The 27,484-nt window shown below is 40.3% G+C and overlaps 1 protein-coding gene across 2 annotated transcripts in view; it reads right to left on the reverse strand.

The window, feature by feature from the left end:
- Positions 1–27,484, reverse strand: part of LOC129731141 (synaptogenesis protein syg-2) — an 827,904-nt gene that overhangs the window by 748,009 nt on the left and 52,411 nt on the right. For both annotated transcript variants that reach the window (XM_055690922.1, XM_055690921.1), the window contains exon 2: positions 7,594–8,719. In XM_055690922.1, coding sequence (XP_055546897.1) covers positions 7,594–7,693 — 100 coding nt within the window. In that variant the 5' untranslated portion in view covers positions 7,694–8,719. The remainder of the gene's footprint in view (positions 1–7,593; positions 8,720–27,484) is intronic.

Below are 27,484 nucleotides of genomic sequence, written 5' to 3' on the forward strand. Positions count from 1 at the left end.
AGTAATAACCTTAATCTCTAATGAAAAAACATGTATTTGTTGTTTCACATGTTACTGGTTTTTTCCATCTCTAATTCATCCGTTGTGCATTAGTATGGAGTAAAGAAGTTGTGCATTAGTATGGAGTAAAGAAAAATATATGACAGGGGCTGGTTTTTTAATTTTTTCCTCCGTTCTACAGTATGCAGACGTTGATGATTTCAAAAGCTTCATGTGCTTCTTAAAATCACATCACGATCTGTAAAGTGGGTTAGAGAAAAAACCTACACATTTACTATCTTGCAAGCAGATGCCATGTTGAGAAGACACACTCATCGTTTCAAGAAAATTCATTTGAACCTGTTTGATGCAAACTGCCCTAAACATTGTTTCCTCGTGGTGCGATAGGGAAGGTCTAAATGTAAATCCTGCAAAAACTACAATCGTTCCATTTACACGAAGGAGAAAAGTTATGCTAAATAATATAAACTTGAAAGGTGAGCTCTTGAAACTCTCAGACAACGTCAAATATCTCGGGGTACTCCTTGACAAAAAACTTAACTGGAATACACATCTAGAGCAAGTTATAGGCAAGCCACAAATACTCTATGGATATGTAATAAAACTTTGGTAAACAATGGGGACTAAACCCGAAAATGATCCATTGGATTTATTCGGCTATCGTGAGACCCAAAATTATATACGCTTCACTGGTCTGGTGGCCAAAAACAAAAAAAAAGAGGTGCTCAAGATAAGTTGGAAAACTTCAACGGCTAGCTACTCTCTCAATAACGGATGCAATGAGAAGTACACCAACCAAGGCATTGGAAGCTTTACTCTTTATGCTTCCACTGCATCAGTTTATACAATTAGAAGCAGAGAAGAGTGCTTTAAGGATTAAAAGACTTTTGAAACTCTTTGAAGGTGACCTAACAGGTCATCTAAATATTCTAAAAACTATTAGTATCAATCCCCTAGTAACCAACAATGAAGACTGGATGGAGAAAAGATACAACTTTGGAAGAAGATATCAAATAGTTAAACCTGAGCGCGATATTTGGAAACGCGGGGGTCCCGAACTGCGTCCGGGATCAATTGTTTTTTACACAGATGGTTCAAAAATGAGCGATCGAGTGGGAGCAGGAGTAGATCTATCAATTCCGATGGGTCGATGGCCAACCGTTTTCCAAGCCGAAGTCCAAGCTATACTAGAATGTTCTGTTATATGCCTACGCAGGAAATACAGACACTCAAACATTTGCATCATGTCCGACAGTCAAGCAGCTTTAAATGCTCTGAAGTCTGCAACATGCACATCAAAACTTGTTTGGGAGTGTTTTCAATCACTTCAAACACTGGGTTGCAATAATCAAGTAAATTTATATTGGGTTCCTGGTCACTGTGGAATCGATGGGAACGAAAAAGCCGATGAACTTTCAAGACTTGGATCCTCTCATCAGTTCATAGGACCAGAAACTTTCTGTGGCTTATGCGCTTCTTCACTTAAAATGGAGCTGAAAGCATGGGAAATTCCGAAGGTGGAGTCCAACTGGACAAATACTGCCATTGGTAGGCAGTCAAAGAGGTTTATAACACCGAACGGTCCTATGACTCGCAAAATACTGGAGCTTTCAAAGAAAGATCTAAGCACATATACTGGTCTAATAACAGGGCATTGTCCGAGCCGTTATCACTTGAAGCTTATGAAAAAACTTCAAGATGATACGTGTCGCTTATGTGGCATGGAAAAAGAAGACTAAGAACACCTGTTATGCCGATGTCCGGCAAATATTAATAAAGGACATAAGTTCTCCAATAGGGGGCTGTTAGAACCCTCTGAAATCTGGAGAACAACTCCCAGTACGGTTATTCGCTTCATGCGAAGTGTAATACCAGACTGGACTAATGCTATTGGTCATATCATGACGGCCACTTCCAATAGTGGTACGTTATCCTGACTTAGCAAAATTCAAAAGGGCATATGTCACAAAAGATCAAAAAATTGGTCGCAGTGATAAAATACCCAGCACGGAAAAAAAACCTGTTTGATGATACCAAACTCATGTGGGTCGCTCCATACGAAGTGTCCATACCACTTGGACACGACCATCACGGATTTGGTCTAAAATTTGGGGAATTATTCATCTAGTTTAAATTTGAAAAAATCTCATTCCCCGCCTTGTGGGACACCTCTCTTTATCATAGAATAACGCATTTTTTGTTCAAAATCTCTATTTTCTTTTCTGATCAAAATCTTTTTTTTTTTTCTTTATTAATAATCTCTCAGTAAATTTCCAGCATATTATGTCTGTGAATTGCAAGAAAAAGCAAACAGAGGTTTTGAATAAAAAATGCGTTATTTTATACCAAAGATGGGGGTCCAATAGAGCAGAGAGTATTCCAATCGATACCAAAATTTTAATTTTTCTGCTCTAACCACTACACTTAAAAAAGTATTACCTAATGTTCAACAGGCTTCTATCGTAGAAGCAGTGCAACAGAATAATATTAATGATTTTGGTACAGACTAGATTATTGTAAAATTTCCATCTTTAATTGTATCCTCATGAATATTTACGCAATTATCAAAAGGCTTCATTAATTGCGTAATTTTATATATTATATTAATATATTATATTAATATATTAATATATTTATTAATTCGTAATGCGTAATTTGAGATTGCGTTTATTTTTTTATTTTTCTCGTTCTTGAAGCAAGGCTAAATTTTCATACCTTGCATATGAGGAAATATGTAGTTCTACGTTTATTTTATAATAAAAATAGCCACTTCCTTAAAACATCCTTAAAAAGAATTATTTTTCCCTAAGTACGATCATATTGTGAATATCGATACAGTGCGAATTACGTAATTTGAAAAATTATTTGTTGTTGTGATTGAGTCATATAGTAACTTTGAACATAGCTTAATCCGTCAGATAGATGCAACTACACAACCGTCGTAGCGCTCTGATGTACTTTATTTAAAGTAGTGATTATTACCACTTGCTAAAAATTGCGGATGTTTCATTTCATCTTCCCATCTATTGTCCACATGGCTCCTCCCTTATTGAGAGTTTCTTATATGTATAACATTCTATCGTCATGCGTGGTTTGTGTTTGGATTGCATCATTGCGGGCCTGCTATTGATCATCCAGTCAATGGTAAAAAATTTATAAACAATTGAAATCTTTCATTCTGCCGTTTCATTTTTTTCTCGACCCTTCGGTCTGCCAGTAGGACTAACATTAAAAACTAAACAAATTCTTGAAACAGTTAAAAAAAATCTCGTTAAGATTTCAACAGACGAACCCTAGACAAGAAGTGAACGCACCCCAGCTGAATGAACGTTTAGTTTGTTTATTTATTTAACCTTTTATTGATTTTAACAGGTTATGAACCATTTCGGTTGTTTTAATTATTTTAATATTAGGGGAACTGCTCCATTATTCATCTCATTAAGCCGATATTCACGAAAAATGCACGGATTAGACATCAAAATTTCACGCAATCATGCTTACTTGCTCTTATCGTTCAGCATTGTATATTTAGTGAAATTAGCTGGATTTATCCTGAATTTTGTAAAACAAACCATTTTTCATAACGCTTTCATATCCATCTCAAAACTTGAATCACTGCTCAATTATTTATCTCAAGACGCCCCCATATTCATCACACTGTTAATCATGAATGAATCACATTATCATGAATGAACGTAGCCAAAGCCCGTCGTAGTAGGTTACCTAGATATCCGCTGCAGTTGTTTACGTGCAAAATTGGAAACCTATTTAACCACTACAGTGCTGACGATTTATGTCAATTATGTCGAAATAATTCAACATTTTCAGTATGTTTTTTTTCATACCAACAGAAACTGATTTGGCAACTTTTGATTTTCTTCAACGCAGTGAAAACAGATGAAAATACATACAGTTAAAATTTAAGAATTGTAGAAATTCATCCCATATATTTCTGCTAATTCAAGCTTGTTTTAGGAAATTTGTGGTGAACATTTCAAAGATTAAAGTATTCTTAGGGTGGTGAGTAATTTTGTTTAGTGATTTAAATAAACAGTGGTCCGTTAGTGATGAAAAAAACTAAGTTGGCTGCTGTTTTGGCTGAGTTTTTGAGGATTTTACTTTGTGAGGAATCTAAAGTGAACTAAGAAGAATTCATTCCTTGGATTAGTAGATTGGTTTAAGAAGAAAATATCTTTTTTACTGTTTTCAATTGTGTTTTCATGTTGTATGAGATGAATATATGGGCTGAGATGAAGAATGGAGCAGTTCTATTTAAATTTATTTAAAATAACAATAAAAATAATGTGTTTTTGAATTAATCCAATTTTCTTAGAAAATTTGTTATGCATAAGATTTTGGAAGGGGGTTGGAGGAGATGGGGAATGAGAAATCTTACGATGCTTTATTTCCGAAACTAATCCTAGCATAATTTGTGAATTATGCGCATAACTTTTTGATTTTTTATATTAGCATATTTTTTTCAATTTTTGATTTGGTTGAAACCTTGCACAGATGTTACTATTGACTATAGATATTTTGTGGTATTTGTATTTTTTTTTAAATTTAAACCAATTTTCAACAAGGGTTTATTTAAAAATGGCAGTCATGATCACAAATATTTTTAAAGCCATAACGGTTTATTTGATTGGTTTGTCGTCTGTTAGTGTTAGTGTTAAGGTTGTTATTGAAAAACTAATTGTTTTATTTTAGGAGCCATCCATATACCACGTGGACAATTTTAGGAAAGGGTTGTGAAATTTCGACGGTCCATACAATTTTTTTTCTACTATTTCTTTTCCGCAAATAATGGTTAATTTTCAAATATTTTACATTATGATTTTTTGCAATCATTAATTTTGTATCAACGTTCATTTAAAATCATTGTTGAAAACACCACGATGAAAATAAATCAAATTATTTTTAAGGATGGCTTTTTATACTTGTTTTTCTTATTCGATCATATCCACGATAATGAACTCGTTATAAATATCCAACTGAAATCTATAAAAACCCCGGCCAGCGATTGGAATGGCGCTCTGAGTTGTTGATGGTTCGCAAGTGACACCGCTAATAACAACTATATTTTCGGCCCAGTAAGTCGAACGGAAGCGATAATGATTTCGCCCGTCGCTCGGTCTGCTCGGCTCAGCAGCTTTGAGCATCGACCACCACCGTGCCAACATCCATCACCGGCTCCGCTCGCGGAAACATGAAATCGATTGAACCTGGATGAATTTGCAGAAAAACCGAAAAAGTTTTCGCGAGTAATCACACAAAAGCAACAATTTATTCAATGCTATCGCTCGGTATATTGGCGCTAGCAAATCCGGTAATCCCCTTTAAATCGCGATACAACTGATGGCTACCGACCGGAGCTCCTCGGCTCCTATCTGTCGTTTCGTCGAGGGTTCCCTTCGGCTTACGTCAACCGTGACGAAATGTCTCCATCCGGTTGCTAGCGAATGTACGAATTTAGAATGCGACACAGCAAACTTCTCCGATAATTGATTGCGATAAAGAAGATTGATAGATTGGTAAATGGAGACCGGCAGGCGGCAAAAAGCAATAATCGAGTAGATGGTCTGTTTGTTTCCACTATGAAACTGTAGCAAGTTCACTACACGTCTCAAAAGCAGGCATTCGTTCGAATGAAATGTAAAGCAATCGAATACTTCGAAGAGTTTCTGAAAATATAAATTTTCTAATCACATGTAGTGAAACTAAGTGTGTCTTCAAAGAACCAGGGTTCTGCTGCTTGCAGCAGAGGGCTGAAGTGTTGTTGCCGTAACTATTCAAGCCAATTCATCAGCACTAATAATTAAGCTGCAGTCTAGTCTACAGTGCATCGTTGCAAAAACAAGGCAGCGCAGCAGCAAGAGCAAGTTTGAAGCCACTTCAGCTCCAGTTAGGTATTACAGGCAAACAATGTGCTTACATTTATACCACTATAGAACGTATTGGAAATCATACGAACTAATTCGAACTCCAACAAGCCAGATCGTCGTCCCTCACAGTCTGACAAAACCATATAGGAGGCATAGAGACCCGGGGAAAATTTCCATCAAAGCCGAAACGCCAGTTGCTGGAAACTGTACTTCGGGGGGAAAGTTTTTCCCATATTTGCTTCACGGTACAAGCGATTATGATCATGATGATGATGATGATGATGGTTGAATGCGGCAGATTGCCAGTGTAAGCATGGGAGCCACACTTGTACTGCAATAAGCTCTTTATTCGAAGGCAGCAATTTTTCAAACGGTTATGTTTTATCAAATTGAGAAACCGAGTTAGATGCTTCGCACGAGAAATGCAAAGACTTTGCACAACAATTATTTCTGCGGTTTTGAAAATGACTGGTAATTTTCATAATTTTCTAAATTCTGATCCTTTGGAATTGTGCAACTGTTCACAACGGTTCATGGATATCAGAGCATCGGAGATTCTGGATGTGGTTTTAGAAAATATCAGCAACCTAGAAGAGGTTACTAAAAAATCGAAATCCCGAATAGAATAATAATTGTCTTGATCAGCAGGACAAAGCCTTGCTCATAGACCTTTTTTCAGTCATCATTTCGGCGTCGGCTTAACTCTCAACCCGATTAGTCCTACCGCAATCCTGATCATAGTAAACATTTTTTTGCTGTGACCATTCCCACTCTCGTTCATTCCATTGCTTGAACAAAAAATCCCTCCACGGCCTCAGCGGGAGGTTCATTGGTTTTCCCTTGTCGAAGTGCCCACACTTTGCGCAGGACGGCTTTCGATTGGGCTGAAATTGTTTGCTGGATGGTTACAATTCGGTCAGAAGGCAAACAAAATCGATCAATTTTATTAAAATGAATATTTAAACCACCCCCCATGTTCGCCCCATCGACAAAGTCATCCTTTGGCTCGAAAGTCGGTCCTTTTCGGTGCCCGCCGGCTGGTTGAAGCAGAAAAAAAAACCCGAGCGAAAGAAGGAAGAAAGAAGCCGAAAGCACGAAGGACGACGATGCGCGAAAAAAGTTTGTCCAAAATGCCAATTGGAATATGTTAATTTGATTGGAAAACTGTTCTTCTTAGGGATTACGTCTTCCTGTTGGATGACGGTGAATTTAGATTTCGTTTCATTTTGTGCCGGATGATTGAGCGGTCACCGGCAAGCGCGGCCACCATGCTGCTGCCGGCGCGGGCACGATTGGAAAGCGAGTTTCTCAAGCGATTGAATCAATTACGGGTTTGGTCAGGGAGGGTAGGGTAGAGTTTGTCGGGAGGAGGGCGAGATCATTCGTTTCCAGTTTGGTGAACAATTTGCAACTCGATGGCTGTTTAATTAGGACAAAGTAAACGGAGAGGTTTTCGCACGTCGCCATTGTTGAGGATAAAGTGAAGGGAAAAAATCCGGGTTAACTAATTCAATGGGAAAATCGGAAAAAGTGGTAAATGTTTTTATGGGAAAAATCCTCAAGTAAGCGGATTTTTCATGCAATTTAAATTCTGATAACTTTTCTCATCTATGCATAAAGAGATAATTTATTAAAAAAAAACGGAAAGGCCACCGGAGAAAGTTATAATTAGTTGACAATAAATGATGAAATTCGTCTATAATCATACCTGATTTAAAAGCCTCGCTGTTTACCGGCCGCGTCCCGCCACCAAGAAGTAGTAGTAGCGGCAGCAGCAGCGACACCACGAAACATTTCCGGAACTCCATCCTGTTTTACTTGATGGCAGACAGCGTCATAAACTCACTGACAAAGTTTACAGAGACATCAATACACAGTCGAAAATCTTCTCCACATATTTTATTTTGATTGAGCGAGTGGTTATAATACACTGGTTTAACACAAACACTGTGACCGGCAGAAACGTGCGGATGAAATTATTTAATATTTGCTTGATTATATTTTTCCACCGGATTAATCAGCTCAGTACAAACAGCCGTTCATTATATCGCAGGTCGAGTAAAAGTTTATTTTTTCCCTCCAACAGTATCCCCGCTTCACCGCATCCGGAGATATTTGCCGGAGCCTCTCGATGAGGGGTGATATTTTCTTTGCCCGCTCGTTGATCACATGGGCACGAACAGACACAGACGAATATATCAATACACTGACACACACGCACACGAAGAGAGAAACAGAGTGAAATAGGCTGCACTGCACTGCCTTTCTGCAAGTACAACGACAATAAGGACGACGACGACAACCACACTGATGAGAATTGCTACAATGAATTAACGAGTATTACCAATATTATTTTAACAGGCGGTGAACACTTGCAGCAACACTCATGATAATAATATTTACTTTTTATGTTTATGACCGGAGCGGATACGGAACGACTGCGGGCGGATGTGCTTTCTAGTGAACTTCGAGAGGTGCTAATTAAGCGGCTGACGTGCATCGATTTCACGTTTCGACGAATTTCCCGCGCGGGTAGTTTTCACGTCACCGCTTTAACCCCACCTATCGCGAGGAGGGGTGGGCTTTATTTTTAAACAAATACTTGCTGACTGGTTTGATGGCTGGAAACTCTATATTTCCCGCAGGTGTCAAATGTGATAATCACCGGTACCACAGCATTCCGTGTCAATCAAGCGGCCGCTGTCGTTCGGTAGGGGTTTTCCGTGCTCCACTTGGGCACGCTCGGGTTCCGCTATTGCATCGGTCCTATTGAAATGTATACTTGTTTTTCGATTGCAAATCGGTGTTCGACACTATCTTTTCGTGAACTGAATCTGGAAAAAAGGAAAAAGATGTTTAAACAAATTAATCGACGAAATATTTTTTCGAAGTAACTGTTTACAAATAACATTTTATAAGCGAATTCAATTTGTTACTGCAACAACTCAAAGTAGCTTTTGATAGATTTTTGTGTGAATAAATTTAAGACTTCTTTACGAAGTTTAAGCAGAATCTAGTGTAAACCCCTCATTAACATTTGAACAGAATAAGAATAGGAAAATACCAAAAAAACACAATGAAAGAAGTGATACAAACAGATGAGTAATACAATCATAATAGAAATAACGAAAATCAACAAATAGAAATATTTTGAGAACATACAGAAAAAATACAGCAAAACTAAAAAAAAAACGACAAAAAAATACGAAAATTACAAAAGTGACAGATATAATCAATAATAAAACTATTTGTTTGGCTTGACCACGCTAATAATACATACGAGAGTCTTTTTTAAATCGGTTGATTGTACCGCGTTAAAAAATGTGTAAAAACCGCGCAACTTGAATAAAAAATGCGTAAAAACTACATTTAAACAATGGATCCGATTAAAAATAATAATACAAAAGTAAATATATGCTTAACGATTACATGAAAAGTTGAAGAGGTTATTCATAAGACACGACCGCAGAGTTAGCGTAGAATACGACAGCCTGTCTTAAGTCAATAGGAGTCTTCACATCGAGCTCGTATACGAATACCCAGCCGTAAACCGTGTATCTTCCATTACTCGTCAATGGAGGTGGGTATTTTTACGGCTGGGTATTTGTTTACGAGCTCGACATGAATACCCATAATGTATTTCTCGCAATGGTCTCTCTGCTCCAGATGACGTTTACCTCTACAGACGCCACCGGTAACGGCATTGAACAACAGCAGAAGCTATGTGCAGCTATGTAGTTTCACTTGCTGCCGTATCCAGAACAAGAATGAAATTGAATTGTTTTGAGGCTGTCTTTTGTATCAAGTTGCACTGAGATAGCTTAATTTAGGCAGTGACTACGAAGAGGTTTAAGAAGAGGGCCAACAGTGCATTCCCGGTAGGGTTTGCAATCCCGGAAAATAACTTTTCCCGGGAACAGAATTCTTGATTTCCGGGATCCCAGGATTCTCGAGTCGCTTGAAAAATTTTGCAAAGTTTAATGCAGTTTTCTATGCAAAAGTGCTTTCTAATGTTGTTCTTTGCTAGTTAATGAGCGAGTTTTTAAATTGATAATAAAATATACCTGTAAATTGATAAACAATTTTGAAATCCATAGAAAACCAGGAAATGGTGAAATAACGTTCCAGTTAATCAATCCAAATTTTCAAATGGAATCCTACTCTCAAATCAAGGGTGAGAGCAACTTCAAAAAAGTTTGAATGTGCGAAGAGGCTTTGCTACTGTTTAGGCAAACAGAGTTTTGAGCAAATGTTTGTAACAGTGTAATAGTATTGAAAATATTATCCCGAAGAAATATTTTGCCCAAAAAATGCCGTACCAAATATAGCGAATATTTACCCCAGCTGCCTGCCTGCCTAACACTAAGTTTTCTCTTCAACAAAGTGAAAGAATTGGACACTTCAGCTTTTAAAAAAGGTAGCAAGAGCGTAAATCAGTGATTTGGAAGTATTCCAGGATTCAAACACCAGTGCTGATTTGGGTTTATGGGTTTGGGGGGAAGTTTTCAGGATTTTTATATCATCAAACAATCGCTTTAGATCCGCTGACGCTTCTACGTTAGACCAAGATAATGTAACTTCTTCTGTTTGGGTTTATGCAAAGTTTTACAGAAGAAGTTACATTATCTTGGTCTAACGTGGAAGCGTCAGCGGATCTAAAGCGATTGTTTGACGATATGAAAATCCTGAAAACTCTTCTTCTGCAAATATTTGCAACAAAAGTTGGTCGAAAAGTTCTGAACTTGAATATGCTTTGTTTTTTTTCCAATTCGTTTTCTATGCGAATTGGTAATGAAATTTTAAATGATTATTTATTTGTTACCTTTTATGAATAAACTGTATTATAAATCCCTTTGTGCTAAGATTTTCTTTTATTCCCGGTTTCTGGGAATTCCTGGGAAATGAGAGTTTTCATTCCCGTTTCCCGGGAAATCAATATCCGGGAATATTGCAAACCCTAATACCCAGTTAACTAGATTTAATACGAACAATTTTCTGCAGTTTGCGGTAGCGTAGACAATTTACAACTGATTGCTGCAACTGACTGATTTGCTGACTTGAGCGGAAAATTATGTGATTCAGGTTCACTGACTCAAACGTTTTTCAAATAAATGTTAAAATACACTCAGTAAACTTTGAGGCTTAGCTGAAGTCAAAAGAGGTTAATAATGTATATCAATGCCATTTATTAACAACTGAATTTCTTTTTTCAATATGACAATTTTTTTATTCAATTCTGAATGATTTACTGTGATACACTGTACTGTGTACACGCAAGCCATGCACGCTCTATAGCAAGCCACACACGCTACATGGCAAGTCACGCACGCTATAGACATGAACACGCAAGCCACGCACGCTATACAGCTAGCTATGCACACTATATAGCAAACCACACACGCTACAGACATGCACAGACACGCTAAAGAAATCACAGACACGCTAAAGACATGCACACGCTATATAGCTAGCCACGCGCGCTATATAGCAAGTCACGCACGCTATATAGCAAGCCATACACGCTATATAGCAAGCCACACACGCTATATAGCTGGCCATGCACGCTAGCGACACACGCTATAGATATTCACACACGTTATATATGTACACACACCCTATATATACATACACGCTGGATGATGGTGGCTTCGCAAACCACCTGGTGGTGCGAGTCTCATTCAGTTTCTGGCTGTATTTACCCAACGATATCTGAATTGAATTACCGCTGGTGGGGTCCAGTTCAGATCGAAGGGGAGCCGAACTGAAAAAGGTAGGAATTGCAGCTAACCACTACCACCACCGCTGTTGCTCGCTGCTGCTTCATGCCGCCTTTGCCCATTGCCATCGCTGCTACTGTCCGCCGCTGCTGCCCGCTGCTAGTAAATTGAGCTTGCTTGAGGAGAAGCAGTCTCTTATATAGCCCAGCAAGTGCATTCCTGGCTAACTAGGTACTCCATTCTGTCGTCCTTTTCAGGGAAAGGCAGCATGCGACCAATCAAAGGTCGATATTTACGTTTCGACAAGGTTCAACAATTTTCAATAGTACAATAGTTCGAACAATCAGATTACAATTTTCTACATTTGGAAGGGTGCTTAGATGATTTTCCAATCGATTGCTGCAGAAATGACGGAAATCGGTTGGAAACTGACTGAGTTTAAAACGTTTGAAATTGGATAATTTTCGAGACGCTCTCGATGTTTTCGGTTTTCGAAATTGGATCCCTGTATTGAAGTTAGACCCCTGTAAATGTAAGACGTATTCTATGTTAAAACGGGAACAAAACACACAAAACGCGTTTCTAGTGTATTCAAATTGAAAATTCATTGAAAAGCATTACAATAACTTTTTATTAATGATTTTGCTATATGTTTAGGCTTTAGCATTCGTACCTTAATCGGAAGGTAATCGCAACGACCTTTACTCGTATCGGTAAACAATAATGAATATTTTTTGTTCATATTTCTCGAATCAATCAAAAATTGCCTATTGTTTGATTATAACAATATTATAAAAATATTGAAAATCTCCTTGCTTCAAACCATCTGACGTCACAAAATCTCGCCAGCTACCCTGACGTTTGATGCGGAATTGTCTAGGGTGGCACGTACCAGTCAAATCAGTTTTGTAAGAGAGCCGTGTTCGAGCATAATCCGCTATGACTTATTTGTCTAAACTGAATCGTACGCTGCCCTGAAATCTATGTGAATCTGCAAGTCGAATTTGCGAAATTCATCGAGAATTTGTCGCAAGGTGGTTTGTTACTTCAGGTAGATAATATTGAAATAGTATCAAGACATTAAACACGTGGTTTGGGTGTGTGCTGAATTACGCGGCGCCAGATCTCTACTTTTGGATACCCTCAGGGCCCGAGGAATACTTGTTTGAAGCTATTTGAAGAGCATCAAGGTGCCCATTTAACAGCGAAACGAATCTCGGATAAAAAAATATGTTAGTTTTAGTAATAGATTTAGTTTCAGTTCGTAGTCGGCAGCGAGGATAAAAAATTTGCCTTTAGCTTATAAGATATTTTAGACCATAAGGCATTAGACTTAAATGGCTCCGTAAAACATTAATTTGTATTGTGCCGTGTCAAATAAATGTTGAGTGAAAAAAAATGTTGAAATTGACAGATGAATCGACCAAAATACAAGTAGTGCAGAGTCCCCGTCGAAAACCACATTGGGTTTCCTGAAAAAGCCTATTGAAAAAAGCAGAAGGTTGTATGCAAGGCACGTCCGTGTGACTGACGTTGAATAGCGCACGTTTGGCGTTGACAAATGCATATTTGAGAAATGATACTACAAATGCAGAACTACTTCTGTATTTTAATAAATTAACCACATGGTCAACACTTTATCGCGGGACATCAAAAAATGACAGTTCAACCAATATGAACCCGTATTCTGCTGCTCCAGAAGGAATGAGAAATTCAATTCGATGAGGTGCGCTTTTACAAGCGACTAATATTTGCCACCACCCGCTTTCTGCTGCTCCGCCGGTCGATGCGTGTGGTGCAGCAAAAACCATACAAACACGAAATCATCGCCTGCTGCGCTGTGGCACTGGCAAGTCTGCTTGCTACTGGTCGATTCGGTTTCCAGTAAAGCATCCTTTTACTACAATGATCGGATAATGAATGAAGAATACATTCTTGCATACTAACTTTTATGTGTGACTAATGACAGTTATACTTCCGGTGGGCATGTCGTGCACTCGAGCGAACAAAGCGATAACAGCAACTATGAATCGTTTACAAAGTCAAATTGTTTGTATGCTATAGTGTCGGCTGTGCTGGGGAAGTACTAGGATTGCAACATTGCGGGTACGCGATTGGTTGGATTATAATCAAGTTTGTTATGTATATTGACCACTTTACCATGAAAAAATGTTAGTTAAAATGATTTCATAAACTAGAGCAATTTGTTTACTATACAACGAGATTTCAATGACTAAAATGCGTTCAGTGGTAACAAAGTAATAAGCGTTTGAAATCTTTCATTCTGTCATTTCAATAAATTCTCTATTTTTTAGAATGTCACCCTACTGTAAAGCAAGACGTTATTCAGCGTCAAAAGTTAGACCTCGACAATTACTCCAGTGGATGTCTTTTTGTAAATCAGGCATACGGACCATTCTAACCAGATATGCCAGAGCTATTTCGTTAAGTTTTGCAGATTCTTCGAATTTCTACGGATTGCCATCGAATTATCCGTATACTGTACATCCGTAAAAGTGGAACAAATCCAAAAATTCACGGAGAAATCCCTAGATCTGCTTCCAAGCATTACGATGACATATCTTCTCCTAACCACACTCTCAGCATGATCCGATAGATGGTACGATATAACTATTTGCTCTCGGCTATTAAGATTTCAGCGAAAACGCCGTCTTTCTCAGTAACGTTGCAGTTTCTTAGCTCATTCACTGCTTTTTTACCTCGCACATGTACGGTGGATCCACAGCTTATCCATCATTCTCTATATTCATTCTGATATATTTACGACGCCATTGTTTTACTCATCAATGAACAACCAACCTACTAAAATGTTGTTTTCAATGCCTGGTCACCTCAGCTCAGAATTATCGGTAATCAGATGACAGGGGGGAACGTCGTCATCGCACATGCCAGTAACTGACACGTTTCGGTCCTTGGTTTCGTTGATCTTCTTGTAAAAAATCCTCGCGTCGTTTCTGGAGTAACATTTTTTTCATCCGTCGCTTGCATTCACCATTAACCATTAATTGGACGTGGCTGTGCACACGCTGTGATGCAACCACTTCTTCAATTGATAGCTGCCAGATGTCCAACAGTATCTTCCTTCTTGTCCTGTATTCAAATACGTTGGATAACCAGGCATACTTGGATCTTGCATACCACGAGATAGTAATCCGTCCTTCTCCCGACCTTACTCCTGTAACAACTGGCAAGTACTGACCATCAATCGGAACATGGTCGATCAAAAAGCAGGACTCTCCATTTTGGGGCATCTGGGTGTGCTTTAAATTTTCTGGCGTGCAAAATAAGTGATATAAATAGTCATGCTTCTGGCTGCAGCGAAATCGATAAGCCTCAGGTCACTATCGTTCGTAGTGGTTCTCTACCAATTGCGCACTAACTGTTCGTCGCGTCGTAGAGCTTCCCCTTCTCGCTACGAGTTTGTCATAGTTCGATACGTAGGGTAGTTTGGGTTTTTTTTTACCCCTCTGGGGTGGAATAAGCAGGTGTTTTATTTTTGACAGTATAACTTTTTTGGGTTTAATGCGTTACTAGAAAGGTATCCTGTTTGAGGTAATATGGACAGTTTTTAGGGGCGATATGGTCAGGTGAGTTTGAAGTAAAATCTTTTGTCGGACTGATTACAGATGCCGCGGGCTTACGAAATCGAACGGACTGTACAAAGGATGAACTGAAAACATTGCAGCACAGAACAGATATGCAACTTCGAACAAAACTCTGTTGCAAATCCTAGCCCACGCTTTCGCAATTTGTTTTTCGCCTTTCCATCCTACATTGATTTTACAGTGCATCGTTGAAACAGCTCGCTCCAATAGTTTGAACATGCAACAAACATCTATTCTTTATTTGCTTCAATGGCCAAACAAAGAGGTGATCATGAATCTATCACAATCAAGTTAAGGCAAAACCGCATTCAAGAGATTTTGAAGCAGAAATTTAGTAACCATTCACAATTAACATGATTAGAGAAAATTAAACTAAAAATCTCTCAACCATTCAAACATTGCCTAACAAATTATCTTGGATCGTACACCCCGCGACTGTTGAAACCGTTTTAACCAGTTAGTTTAATTACTGAAATATTTTTGTTGGAGTTGGAATCCGAATTTCTCGACTAACGGCAATAATATTTCTCTCGCACCGTTTATTAGACCTAACATTGCGAGTAGTGCATATCGCGCTTTATACTGCAATGCTTGCGACATTAGGTACTATGTAAAAAAAACGATTGTCGTTAGTCAAAATATTCAGTTTGCAACTCGGGCAGCAATGAAATTCATCAAAAAAAAATGAACAAAAAACCTTGCACGTATGCGGGTGTTACTGTACGATTATCATGAGAAGGCACCCTCGCTGTACCAGTACCGGAGAGAACAAAGAATTCTCCCGACGAAAGAACGGCGCGAGGTCGCACGGTTTTTTTTTTGCTTTAGGTTTTGTATGAGGACAAAAGTGACCGAAATAACTCTTCACCACGAGCAGGTATGAATGAAATAAGTGTATTAATATTTTGAGTGTAAAATGCATTCTCTCCACCGCTAGATGTCGATACTTAAATTGAAGAGATTTTGTCTCGTTTTTGGTTCTTTAGTTGAACAGATGTGATTGCAGGCAATCCGGGAAGGTTTATCTGTACACAAAGCATCGAAAAAGCCTTCAATCTCCGGTCAACATTGATTCGTTACAAAAAGACCCAGCAATTTATCACCCAACTGTCAAAAGACTCACACACAGTGACAATCACACACTGGTACGAACTGCATGCCACCACAGGGCGGCGCGTAGCGATCGCCGAGGTAATGCAATATCTGTGTGACCATTGACAGCCCGGCAGTCCTGGATAAAAGCGGGAGATCGTCTAGAGGTGGTGAGGGTCGAACACTGAGCAGTCGACTCCTCGCAAAAGCCACAGATACCCAGAACCATCTCCGACGGAGCGAGTAGTACGGGTCCTATAATCCAAAATGCACCAATTCGCCCATTAGGGCCGATGCTCGTAAAGTCCCAATTATGGCAACTAGTAGCGTTGAAAGCGGTCTTGAGTCGGACTTCGTTGTGGTACCACGCCTCCGGGCTGGCACCTGCATTGAGCTTCCCTAGTGAAGTCGTGTGATAGCGGCTTGAAACGACGAGGTGGTACCCGGTGCAGGGGCCTCCGTTCCGTGAAAGCTGGCAGGTCGTCTAGTACGTTCCGGGTCTACTGCCTGGTGGGAACCAGGCAGGAGTGGTTGTTCCTGACTTACGCCGGTCAGGGGCGTCTTCGATCACCATGGGACCACATAGGCTACTCCATCATGGAATAGCGGCTGGGAAATGGTCCCTCCTTTCAATTTAATATGAGCAACAATAGAGGGGTACCAAACCCCTTTGCACGTAAATATAAAATTTTTACACCGGATATAACGTTCAGCGATGCCTTCCTAGTTAAGGCCGTCTAAAAGAGTATGGACACGCGACCAAGAGTGGCTGCGCTGTTCGAACGACTCGATGCCATAATCGAGTTCCTGGCGAACAGACGGAACATTGCCGGTGACCTGAAGCAGATCCTCCTCCTGCTCCGAAACACCATTGATGAGACCATAAAAGTGCACGAGGAACTCGTAGCTCGAGTAGAGGCGGCCGATTAAAAAGGGCCAGGAGAGAGACTGCATCTAAAGAGGTGCAGTCAGACGCCCGCTCATATGCAGCGACCTGCTTCGCGGAGTAGGTTGCCAAGAGAACGGGGCAGTCCCCGGAGGAAGCGGCCTCCGGGAACACAAAGAAACGGTTGGTTGTGCTACTTCCGTGAGAAAGCACACCAATTGGTTCAAAATCCCTCGAAAATTCGGCCGAAGTGGAGGCCGCGGAGAACCCTTGAGTTACCTTGATAGGTAGAAAGCGTCAGGAAAGTGTGACCCGCTAAGATGACGAAGTAGCCAAACGACCAAGGACAGTCAGGAAGGCACGAAGTAGGGGGATACCCTCATACTCAAGACGGACGGGTTTAAGTACTCTGAACTCTTGAAGAAAATGGGGAGCGAAACCCAGCTCAAGAATCTAGTGGATTTGCGGCGTATCCGTCGATCTCGCACTGACGAGATGATTCTTGAGTTCAGCAAGGTGCTACCTACGAGACGGTAACCGAGTAGGTTCTATTTAAAGTGTTGCCAGTTCGGATACTCACCGTAGAGGTGACCCTCCAGCTTAAAACCTGGGCGTCGTTGCACAAGCCCTCAAGAGGAAATTTGAGGTGGAAGTGGCCATTGAGTTAATTCGCCTGCGAGGCCGCTTTTCGACTAGCATCAGCAGATGCAATCCTGGCCCTGGAGACAACTAAATTTAAGGTTGACTGGTCAGTTTATGCACTGGGAAAACTCCAGCAACCAAACATTAGCTTCAGGTGCTTTGAAAGAAAGCTTATGGCCTGGACCTGTTAGGGGCGTAACAGGAGCCAATTGTGCAGGCGTTACGGTGATGCAGCCCATTAAGCGAAGGACAGGAAGAAACCTCTCAAGTGCTTGGTATGTTTCAGGACCCCAAGCACTTATGGGAGGCCCGAGTTGCTCAACACTTAAACCATTTCTACGTTACTCAGCAGCTGCTATACAAATCAATTTCTGAGTCGTTGTCGGACATAGCAATCGTATTGGATCCCTGGTAATGGTAACTGGGTCGCGGATAAGTCCAGTATGGCGGCCATATGGACGACGAGCAATCGGGAGGTTGTGTCTAGCTTCAACGAAGGATACGCAGTTTTTACGCTCCGCTGGTCAACCTCGTAAATATGGAGCGGACGGGCCTAACGCCGTTGATACTGGTGGGCGACTTCAACGCTTGAGCTTTTGAGTGGAAAAGTCGCCTTACAAACCAGAAGGGTCAGATCTTGTTGAGAGTTCTGTCAAAGCTCATTCTAGATCTGGCTCGTTAGGTCCAAAAAAATACTTAGCAGAAATGGTGCGAAGTCCATCATCGACGTGACGTTCTCCAGCTCAGGAGTGACCATGGGATGGATGATGACTACACCAATAGCGATCATCAATGGTTTTGTTATGGTGTAGATCACAAAAGATGACGGTACGCAACGGGTAGAGTCAACACTTCAACCATCCGCGGGTGGAAAACACCGCATTTCGAGCCGATGTATTGGAGGACTCAATAACAATGACTTGGTATCGCTCACGATCATAGAATGTTGGGAAGATATCAAACTAAATACATACATTAACCTTGACTTGTTTTTCGAGATAACAATGTTTTGTATTGGATGTAGTTACTTCTCTTACCGTGGTCACTACTACCAACAAGTCTCGGGCACCGCGATGGGCAACCCTTTAACTCCCACTGTTGCCGATCTGGTCATGGAAGTTCTTCTGAAAAATGTTTTATCGGAGATTAACTTTCCCGTGCCGGTTATCAAAAAGTACGTAGATGATCTGATTTTAGCGGTACCGGAAGACAAGGTGGATGAAACATTGCAAAATTTCAACAAGTACAACACGAACATACAATTTACACACGAAAGAGAGGAGGACAACCGCATACCATATTTGGACATGGTTTTGGTACGCCAGCCAGATCAATCTATTAAAACGGAATGGTACTGCAAACCCATTTCGTTTGGACGTTTCTTGGATTTCCTATCCAGACATCCAATGTACATGAATATAAATATGGCCACTAATTTTATTAGCCGTGTTCGCAAACTCAGCACGAATTAACCAACATCGTCGCTGAGCAACATTATTGAGAAAAGCTTACGAATCAACCAATATCCTGTCTCTCTTCGGCACCGTATGATCAACCGATCCAGTCAAAGGAGCATTGAAGTAAGTTAGAATCAACAACAGGATGTAACATAAAAACCAATGGTCCACGCAAACAACCTGTCGAATCGACTAGCGAAGGCCATTAATGAGGATTTCCCAAATATCAGACTAGCGATGAGGAACGAGTATACGGTTTATTTACACAAACGAAAGATTGCATACCAAAAAAATTGCGAAGCAACGTAATCTATCGGATTCCCTGTGCCGATTGCGATGCTAGTTACGTTGGACTTACAACTACAACTCTGAAGATGAGAGTCGGTCATCATAAGAGCGATGTGAAGAAACTAAATGCTCTGACGAATGACAACAATAATATGGACGATAATAACAGCTATGAAGCTTTGAGAGCTTCGTAGCCGCAAGGTTACAGAGTCCGCTTTGATAAGCGAGTGGTCGTGGGTTCGAATCTTAGTAGAATCAGGCCATTTGGTTGTCAAAGGACTTTAACATGGGTTCATTCTCAGGCTCTCCACTACATACCCTTCCTTCAAGCTGAATTCTATAGTACCCTTGCTGACTTGCATCCTAACAAAAAAGTCCCTCTTATAATAAAACTGTACTAAGTAACGTAAAATAGTTCTCTTCAGGGAATTGTAATTATGACGCGGTCTTGGCTGGAGGAATGAGGTTTCGATAAGACTCGTTCCTCCTGACAAAAATATAAGTCCTACTTATAATAAACCTGACCAGAGGTGAAGCATTGAGTGCCTCTTCAGGGAATTGTGATTGTGACGCGGTGTTGGTAGGAGGAACGAGGTTCGATAAGACTCCTTCCTCTTGACAAAAAAGTCCTTCTTATAATAAAACTGATTTCAGAAATATTCACTCTCTACAGGGAATTGTAATTGGCGATATTGGCACGAGGAACGAGGTTTCGATAAGACTCCTTTCTCTTGACATAATAAGTCCCTCTTAGAATAAACCTGGCCAGAGTGGAACGTTAGGTGTAGCCTCAGTTCAGGGAGTTGTAATTTGGTGATATTGATAGGATAGAAAAGAGGCTCGGTATAGTAGAGCAGTAAGCTTGAAATGAAAGGGTAAACTCTCACACACAAGCATGGATATATATATATATATATATATATATATATAGATATATATATATATATATATATATATATATATATATATATATATATATATATATATATATATATATATATATATATATATATATATATATAAAAGCGTATCATTCACTTCAATAGTGATACTGCCAATAATATGAAGTGCGGAGTACAGAAAACACCTGGGCAATATCACAATAGATCAATATGTCTCTGGTCGCAGTGATGAGTCCACACAGAGGAAAAAAAACAGCTATGAACTCGGACGACTTATAGAGAAAACAGCTCTCTTGCATCATTCGGCCGACAATAAACATCGTTTCGCAATAGAGAACACAGAGATTCTGGATTGCCATCGACGACGCTCAGCACCTGCCGTGCTTGAGGTTTGCCACATCATAAACACTGAGAGAGCGGTAAACAAACGGAGCGATTGTGACAGGCTTAGTATAACTTATGCGGGGATACTACACACACTCAAAAATTCAAACATGAGACAGACATTAACACAATATCAGACAAATACCATCCCAATACAGCCTAATAGATAGACCCACAAGAATACCTCCCAAACTTTATTAAGAAAAGAGAAAATGACCGTTGATATAGCCAGCAGTAGTACCGGTAGCATAGAAGTATTTTTGACAAATAATGTGTGTTTGTTCTAACTGTAATTCGTGACTAATGACTATTTTTTTTAGATTAATTGATGCAAGAATATAATATTGTGACGATTGTGACTGTTAATAATAGACCACTAGACAAAAAAACGGCATTTTCTGTAAGCCTGTGATTTTTCTGTAATTATGTAATTATGCAAGTATAACCGAAGTCGTTTTGTAAAACCCTTGATAAAGATGCAATAAGGCATTGAAACGTTGGACATTGAAAAAATAAAACCCTTTTGATCGCTAAATGACTGTAAAGCCGAGAAAAAAACCCCTTTGTAAAAAAAGAGCTCGAGTGCTGATCATTCACGCCATCATGCCTAGAACTCGTTAGCTTAGAAAAAGAAAGTTACTGGTTAACTGACGTGAGAGCGGACCTACGCTGTGCGTGCTTTCGTGACAGAACCGTGACGCCGTGCAGCATTCGAATCTGCAAGATCGGTGCTTAGGAGTGCGATAAGCGCGAGCAAGCGAGTTTGGTTCGAGAGGCTATGCGCGAATGCCAATACGAGCCCACGAGGTAACGCCTACAGAATCGTAATGGCCAAGACCGAAGGCGTATCAGTGCCTATAGAGCGATCATTAGCGGTGTTGGAGCGTAATATTATCAAGGGACTGTTCCACACCATGATCCAAGTCCTTCAGCTGTAGAGTCTTACGTCCGACGTTCCATCTACCACACATTTATGACGAGGCTGAGGGAGAGGCAAGGGCTACGAATTAGTTACTAATCGTGATTGCCAGCTCCTGGAAGGTGACCAAGACACAGGTACTGGATGTAATCCTGAACATGTTCATCAAGACGACCCCAAAGCTGTCTCGGGCAGTTATGTAGAAAGACTTGGATGACTGCCTCTTTCCGGAACGGCACATAGACCCATCTGTCTGCTGGACACTTCTGGCAAGGTGCTTGAGTGATTATCCCCAACAAACTGGTGAGATACAAAGAGGGGCTCTGGCAAGTAACCAGCTTAACACGAAGGAGGGTCGGAGTGCGTCCCAATTACCGCAGTACCGCAAGGTTCCATCCTGGGCCCGTTGCAGTGAAATGTTATGTACACCGGATTGTTAAAATTAGAGTTCCCTGTGGGGGTTGTGATCGTCGGTTTTGCGAAAGACATAACGGGGGAACGATGGAGGTCTACGGCGAGTCGATCGGAGAAGTCAAGCTGACGACCGCGCTACATACGCAAGGTTCTAAGACTGGATGCACTTCAGGAAATTAGAGTTAGCGCGCCATAAAACGTAGGCCATGGTTTCATCACCGTGAATCAGTAAAACAGGTGGGAGTCAGAGTCGGAGACTGTACCATTACTTCAAAGCGATCTTTGAAACTCTTGGGGGTTATTGACGTTCAAAAGCCCCGTCATCTATACTTGTGGGAGGGCTTCAATGGCTTTTGCAACATTATTTCGATAATATCGATTAGCTCATCGGTGTTGGGCTGCAAGCGCGGTTCAGTCTATACTTAGGTATGATGGGCCAGTGTGGTTCAAAGCGTTAAGTACTAACAGTACCCAAAGTAAACTGGAAAGTACCTATAAGCTGATGTGTCTGATGGTAGCCAGTGCATATCGTACAGTGTCATATAGCGCAATCTGCGTCTTATTCGGCATGATGCCATTCAGCATCACCATTAAGGAGGATGTGGAGTGCTTCGATTAACGTGACACAAGTGGCATGCCAGAAGGTCATTTTCAATGATCAGATGGCAGCCAAAATGATCCAATTCCGCGAAGAGTAGATGAACACACTGACTTATTCCGGAGGTATCCGGATGGGTCGGAACACGCTATGAAGGTGTGAACTTTCTGACAAAGATTCTGTCAGGCCATGGTTGTTTTAGACAGTATCTTCCTAGGTTCGGGCACGCGGAGTGTCCCGAGTGCGTAGATTTGGAAGAGATTATTTTGCGTGTCTTTTTCGTATGCCCTTGCTTTGTACGTGCGAGGAGCGACATGATGGTAGTAAACGGGACACTCTCCGGACAACTGGAGAGCGGCTTCATGGACATATTTATTTTTTAATATTTTGCATTTTAGTTTAGTTCAGTATAGCATTCACTTATCTGACTCACAGAGCCCAATAAACCTCGCAAAAAGTGTTTTTTTTTCATCATTTTTAGATAACATGAACATCAATCAACGTTCGGGATAATTTACTAGCAAACTCATTTGATACCTAGAAAACGTTCAGTTGTACGCAAACCTTTCATATGTTGGACTCATCCTACGTTTATCGTGCATCAGGTAGTAGTGAGACATGTTTTTCCTAAGATCAAAGTGAAAAAACCATTACTCCAACGCTGACCAATTAAAATCCACCGGAGTAGCATAACACATGCCAGCTGCGATATACTCTAGGAATCTATCGGGTTTTCACCTTTCCATAAGCAAAACTCAAGAAATAATCAAGGAGAAACACAAACATTGTAGCTCTCGGTTCGGTCGACTTCATGAGCGAATCAAATTTATATACAGTCTAGCTTTCTTTTTCTTTCCCTGGGTAGCAAAAGCAATCCACATCCTCCGGCTTCCCTACTAACTGACCTTCGCCAACCGTCCAATTCACGCTCTCAGCTTTACCATTCGTTTTTCCGTTCGTCGTTTGCCAGGATCCGCATAGACACGTATGTATGTAGTGTGCTGTAAACACCCGACTCGCAACGTTCCATCGCAAGTTTGGCGCGCTAAAGTGCCAGCAGCAGCGAAAAAAGCTCATAAATTATACAAATTAATTCCGAGTGAAACATGGCAAACGTCGACGGCGACGTCCTCAGCCTGGGCAACAGAGGAAAGAAGCTTGACCTGGCCGAAGCAACAGAAATCAACAGCAGAAATCATAATCTTTCATAAAAATCTCTTTGGCAATCATTACAAGCTCATTTGCCTCTAAATTGCCTGCGCCCTTCTCGCCACAACGCGACGAGGGCACGTTTTTTTTTGTTCACTGTTTTTCCATGCTTTTCGCCAAGTGGTATTCTCCTTGACCGGTCGATTTTCAACTTGGCAACCTGGTAGACCAAATCGGTCGGCGGTCGCTTTTAGCTTCCCCGGAAAGTTCAACACACGCACGTGGACGTAGGTTCGACTACTCGACCTCTAGAGGTAATTCTTGCTTAATTTCTTGACCTTCTTAAGTTTTTAATTTTCCACCTCCGGGCGCCTCCAACTTGCTGCCTAGCTTCAGGTGAAACGCTTAGTGCGGCTTTTGTTTTTCCTTTATTTTCCTGGTCAAGTGGATCAAACCGACAGGTGGAAGTTGGCGATGGTTTGTTGTTTTGTTTCTCCGACTGTGTTCTTTTGATCGCTATCTCTCTTTCTCCCCGTCCCCTGGAAGAGTTTTTCCGAGAGGAGCTGTTTTTGAGAAGTTGCTTCAGAAGTTGTTTATCATCAATCGAACAAACTTTAACAGAATGTAGGTTACGTATAACTAAGTGAATAGAATTGTTTTCATTCTCCTACGATGTAGGTGCAGTTAAAACGTAAGCCAATGCAGACCTAGTTAAACTGAGGAACATCAAGCATCATGAAAGAAATGTTTTGATAAATGGCTGATGAATTAGCTCGCTTTAGCATTTTGTTAGGATAATAAATGCTCCGAATTTCGTATTTAAGGTTCGCAGTGCTAAGCAGTAACCCGTAGTAATTTCACACAAAAACTGTGTGGGCGTCACTTCATGGTAGAACCTCTTGAAAAAGCTCATTATGCGGAAAGAGCCATCAGCATAAAAGGCAGAAATTATCCCGTCTGCAGTTCCATCGTAGCGGCAATTTTTCCGCTGTAATTAAATGCATTTAAACAGTTTTTTTCAGCCGGTTCTACCCGCTTGAACTTCCCCCAGCACAGTCACACATTCACCCAACCATCCAGACATAGCGGGGTAGTAACTGATGGTCGCCGTCTGGTTCCTTTTCATCTCCGAAAAGCCATGCAACCTACACCGAGTTTCAGCCGGCATTTCGCATGGTAATTTCTGGTTTTCCATCGGTGTCACCTTATCCTTCCCTTCTCATCTCCCCTTTTCGACCAAGTGCGAGAGCTTGTAATTCTTTCCGCTGAGATAAGGGAAAAAGCTGCCACTTTTTCGGTTCCCCTTCTCTGACAAAGTGCAAAGCTTTGGCGTTTGAAGATTTTCATCTGGAACACAGCTTAAACATGCTCTCTTTTAGCCACTTTCATGCTGGACCCTTTTCTTGGCGCTACCACTGCACCCATTATAATTCCGCTGTAACCGCACCGCGCTGCGACTTGTAAAGAGCTGTTCACAGTGAAAATCATTGTTTAATTCATTAAGGAGAAAAAGCGCGACGAATGGGAGATTTATTTCAACCATCCGTAGGGGTAAACAAGGTAAGACCGCCCTGCGGGGTGAGACCGCCCACCGTCGTTTTACTACCAAGTTATAAAATAATTGAAAAATTTCTTTAACGTGTCTATTACAGTATAATTACATAACATTTTGCACGTTTTTCTGTTTTGATAGTGCACGAACGGTTGCAGAAATAATCAAAAACAACCTATCAGCTGGCAACCAGTCAATGCGCTATTGTCTTGCGGCAACGGGACTTAAGGTTTTTCAGTCTAAAAATCTATTGTTTTGTTCGTGAATATACGTTTAATGGCTTGCCTGAACCTATCTTCTTTCGAAAATATCGAAGGCCGTGAGTAATCTTGTAATTTTGACTACTTTTTCGGTCAAATATGAAAACGTTCCACTGGGGGTAAAGTCGCCCACTATACAAGGGGTAAAACCGCCACGAATCCAACTGCTTGTTGTTTTACTTCAAGACCCAAATGCCTCGACACTACAAAGGGAATATTTACAGGATCAGTAAAGCAACTTCAAGCCACATAAGACATCGATGTTAATCGACCATTTTCGATTTGGTTTAAGCTTTTCTAGTAATATATTTTAAGAAGACTTATTTTTGAAAAAAAGTAAACCTGTGTGAAAATGATGTTAATGAACCAAAATAATTTTAGAGCCAGAACGGTGTGTTTGATAGGTATGACGTCTCCGGCAGAATTGAAAATAGTACACCCAACGCAAACAGGGAACATTTTATTACTTTGGGGCAATTTTTTATTACTTATTGTGTCTTATGACTGCGCATTACACACAATTAGTAACAACTAAAAAGTAACAAAAAAAATGACGGCCACACGCTTGTATGTGTTTCTGCAGGAGAACATACAGCCAAGCACCGAAATGCATGTGTTAGCAAAACTTCACTCGCTGCATTTGTATTGATGCAACGTTCAGATTAATTTTTGTCCTATTCCCAAGTATGATGACAGTTCTACAAGGTATGCTATTCACGTCGATGCATTAGTATTAGTAATCGTTATGAACTTTTTCCAATTTTGTATGAAATTTGAAATGATTTTGCGTTTTGAATTAAACTTCTAAAACATACTTTCCTGAAAAGTTATAGAAATGATGTTGAAACATGTTTTATTTGTGGGGAATACATAAACATGCTGCGGTTTAGGTAAAATATGCTGTTTTTCATCAATTTGCCGGTAACCTTTTTGCACTTTTCGTTTTTTTTTTGTACTCTAATAGCGCTTCTAAAAAGAGTCGCTTATGTTTCATACAGTAACAAAAGTCATGAGCTATGACAATGACTAAGATAATGCTCCAACTATTAGAAATATAGCATTTATATATATTTTATTTCGACATATTGTCGCAATTTTTCACACTAAGTCTAAATTAATATCAATTTCTAGTGTGTTTCAACTGGAGATTCACTCTCCAAAAAAAATCAAATATAAAACAACATAAAACGAGAAATTTCCAAAAATGTTCTGAATTCCATACAAAACGCGAAATTTTTCATAACGAGATTTGTTTGTGTGCGTGGATAGACAAAAATGTAGCATACCTTGTAGAACTGTCATAATAATTGGGTCCTATTCATCCACACATAATGAGAATCTCACCCGTCAACCACAAATGTCTAATTAGAAACACTTTCGTTTCGTCCCCCAGTGTTTACTTGAAATGGAAATATGTAATACTGTCTGACCAGAGTTGCCGAAGTTGCGAATATTGTTCTGGATGGGCACGAATTTTGTATTTTCAAACAGGTGCAAATGAGTTTCCATGAACCAATGAGTATGTTTTTTGGAGAGCTTGCAAGAAAGCGAATGTTTTTGTTTTTCTCTAACGCAGTTTACAGATCGTGATGTCATTTGAAGACGCATTTCAAGTCTTTGAAATCATCAACGTTTGCATACTCTATGACGGGGAAAATGCTGCTTGGCAGCTCTTGTCATATTCTTTCTCTACTCCGTATGCATACAACGAGC

The sequence above is a fragment of the Wyeomyia smithii genome, chromosome 3 (genome assembly GCF_029784165.1).
Source record: "Wyeomyia smithii strain HCP4-BCI-WySm-NY-G18 chromosome 3, ASM2978416v1, whole genome shotgun sequence".
Classification (NCBI taxonomy): Eukaryota; Metazoa; Arthropoda; class Insecta; order Diptera; family Culicidae; genus Wyeomyia; species Wyeomyia smithii.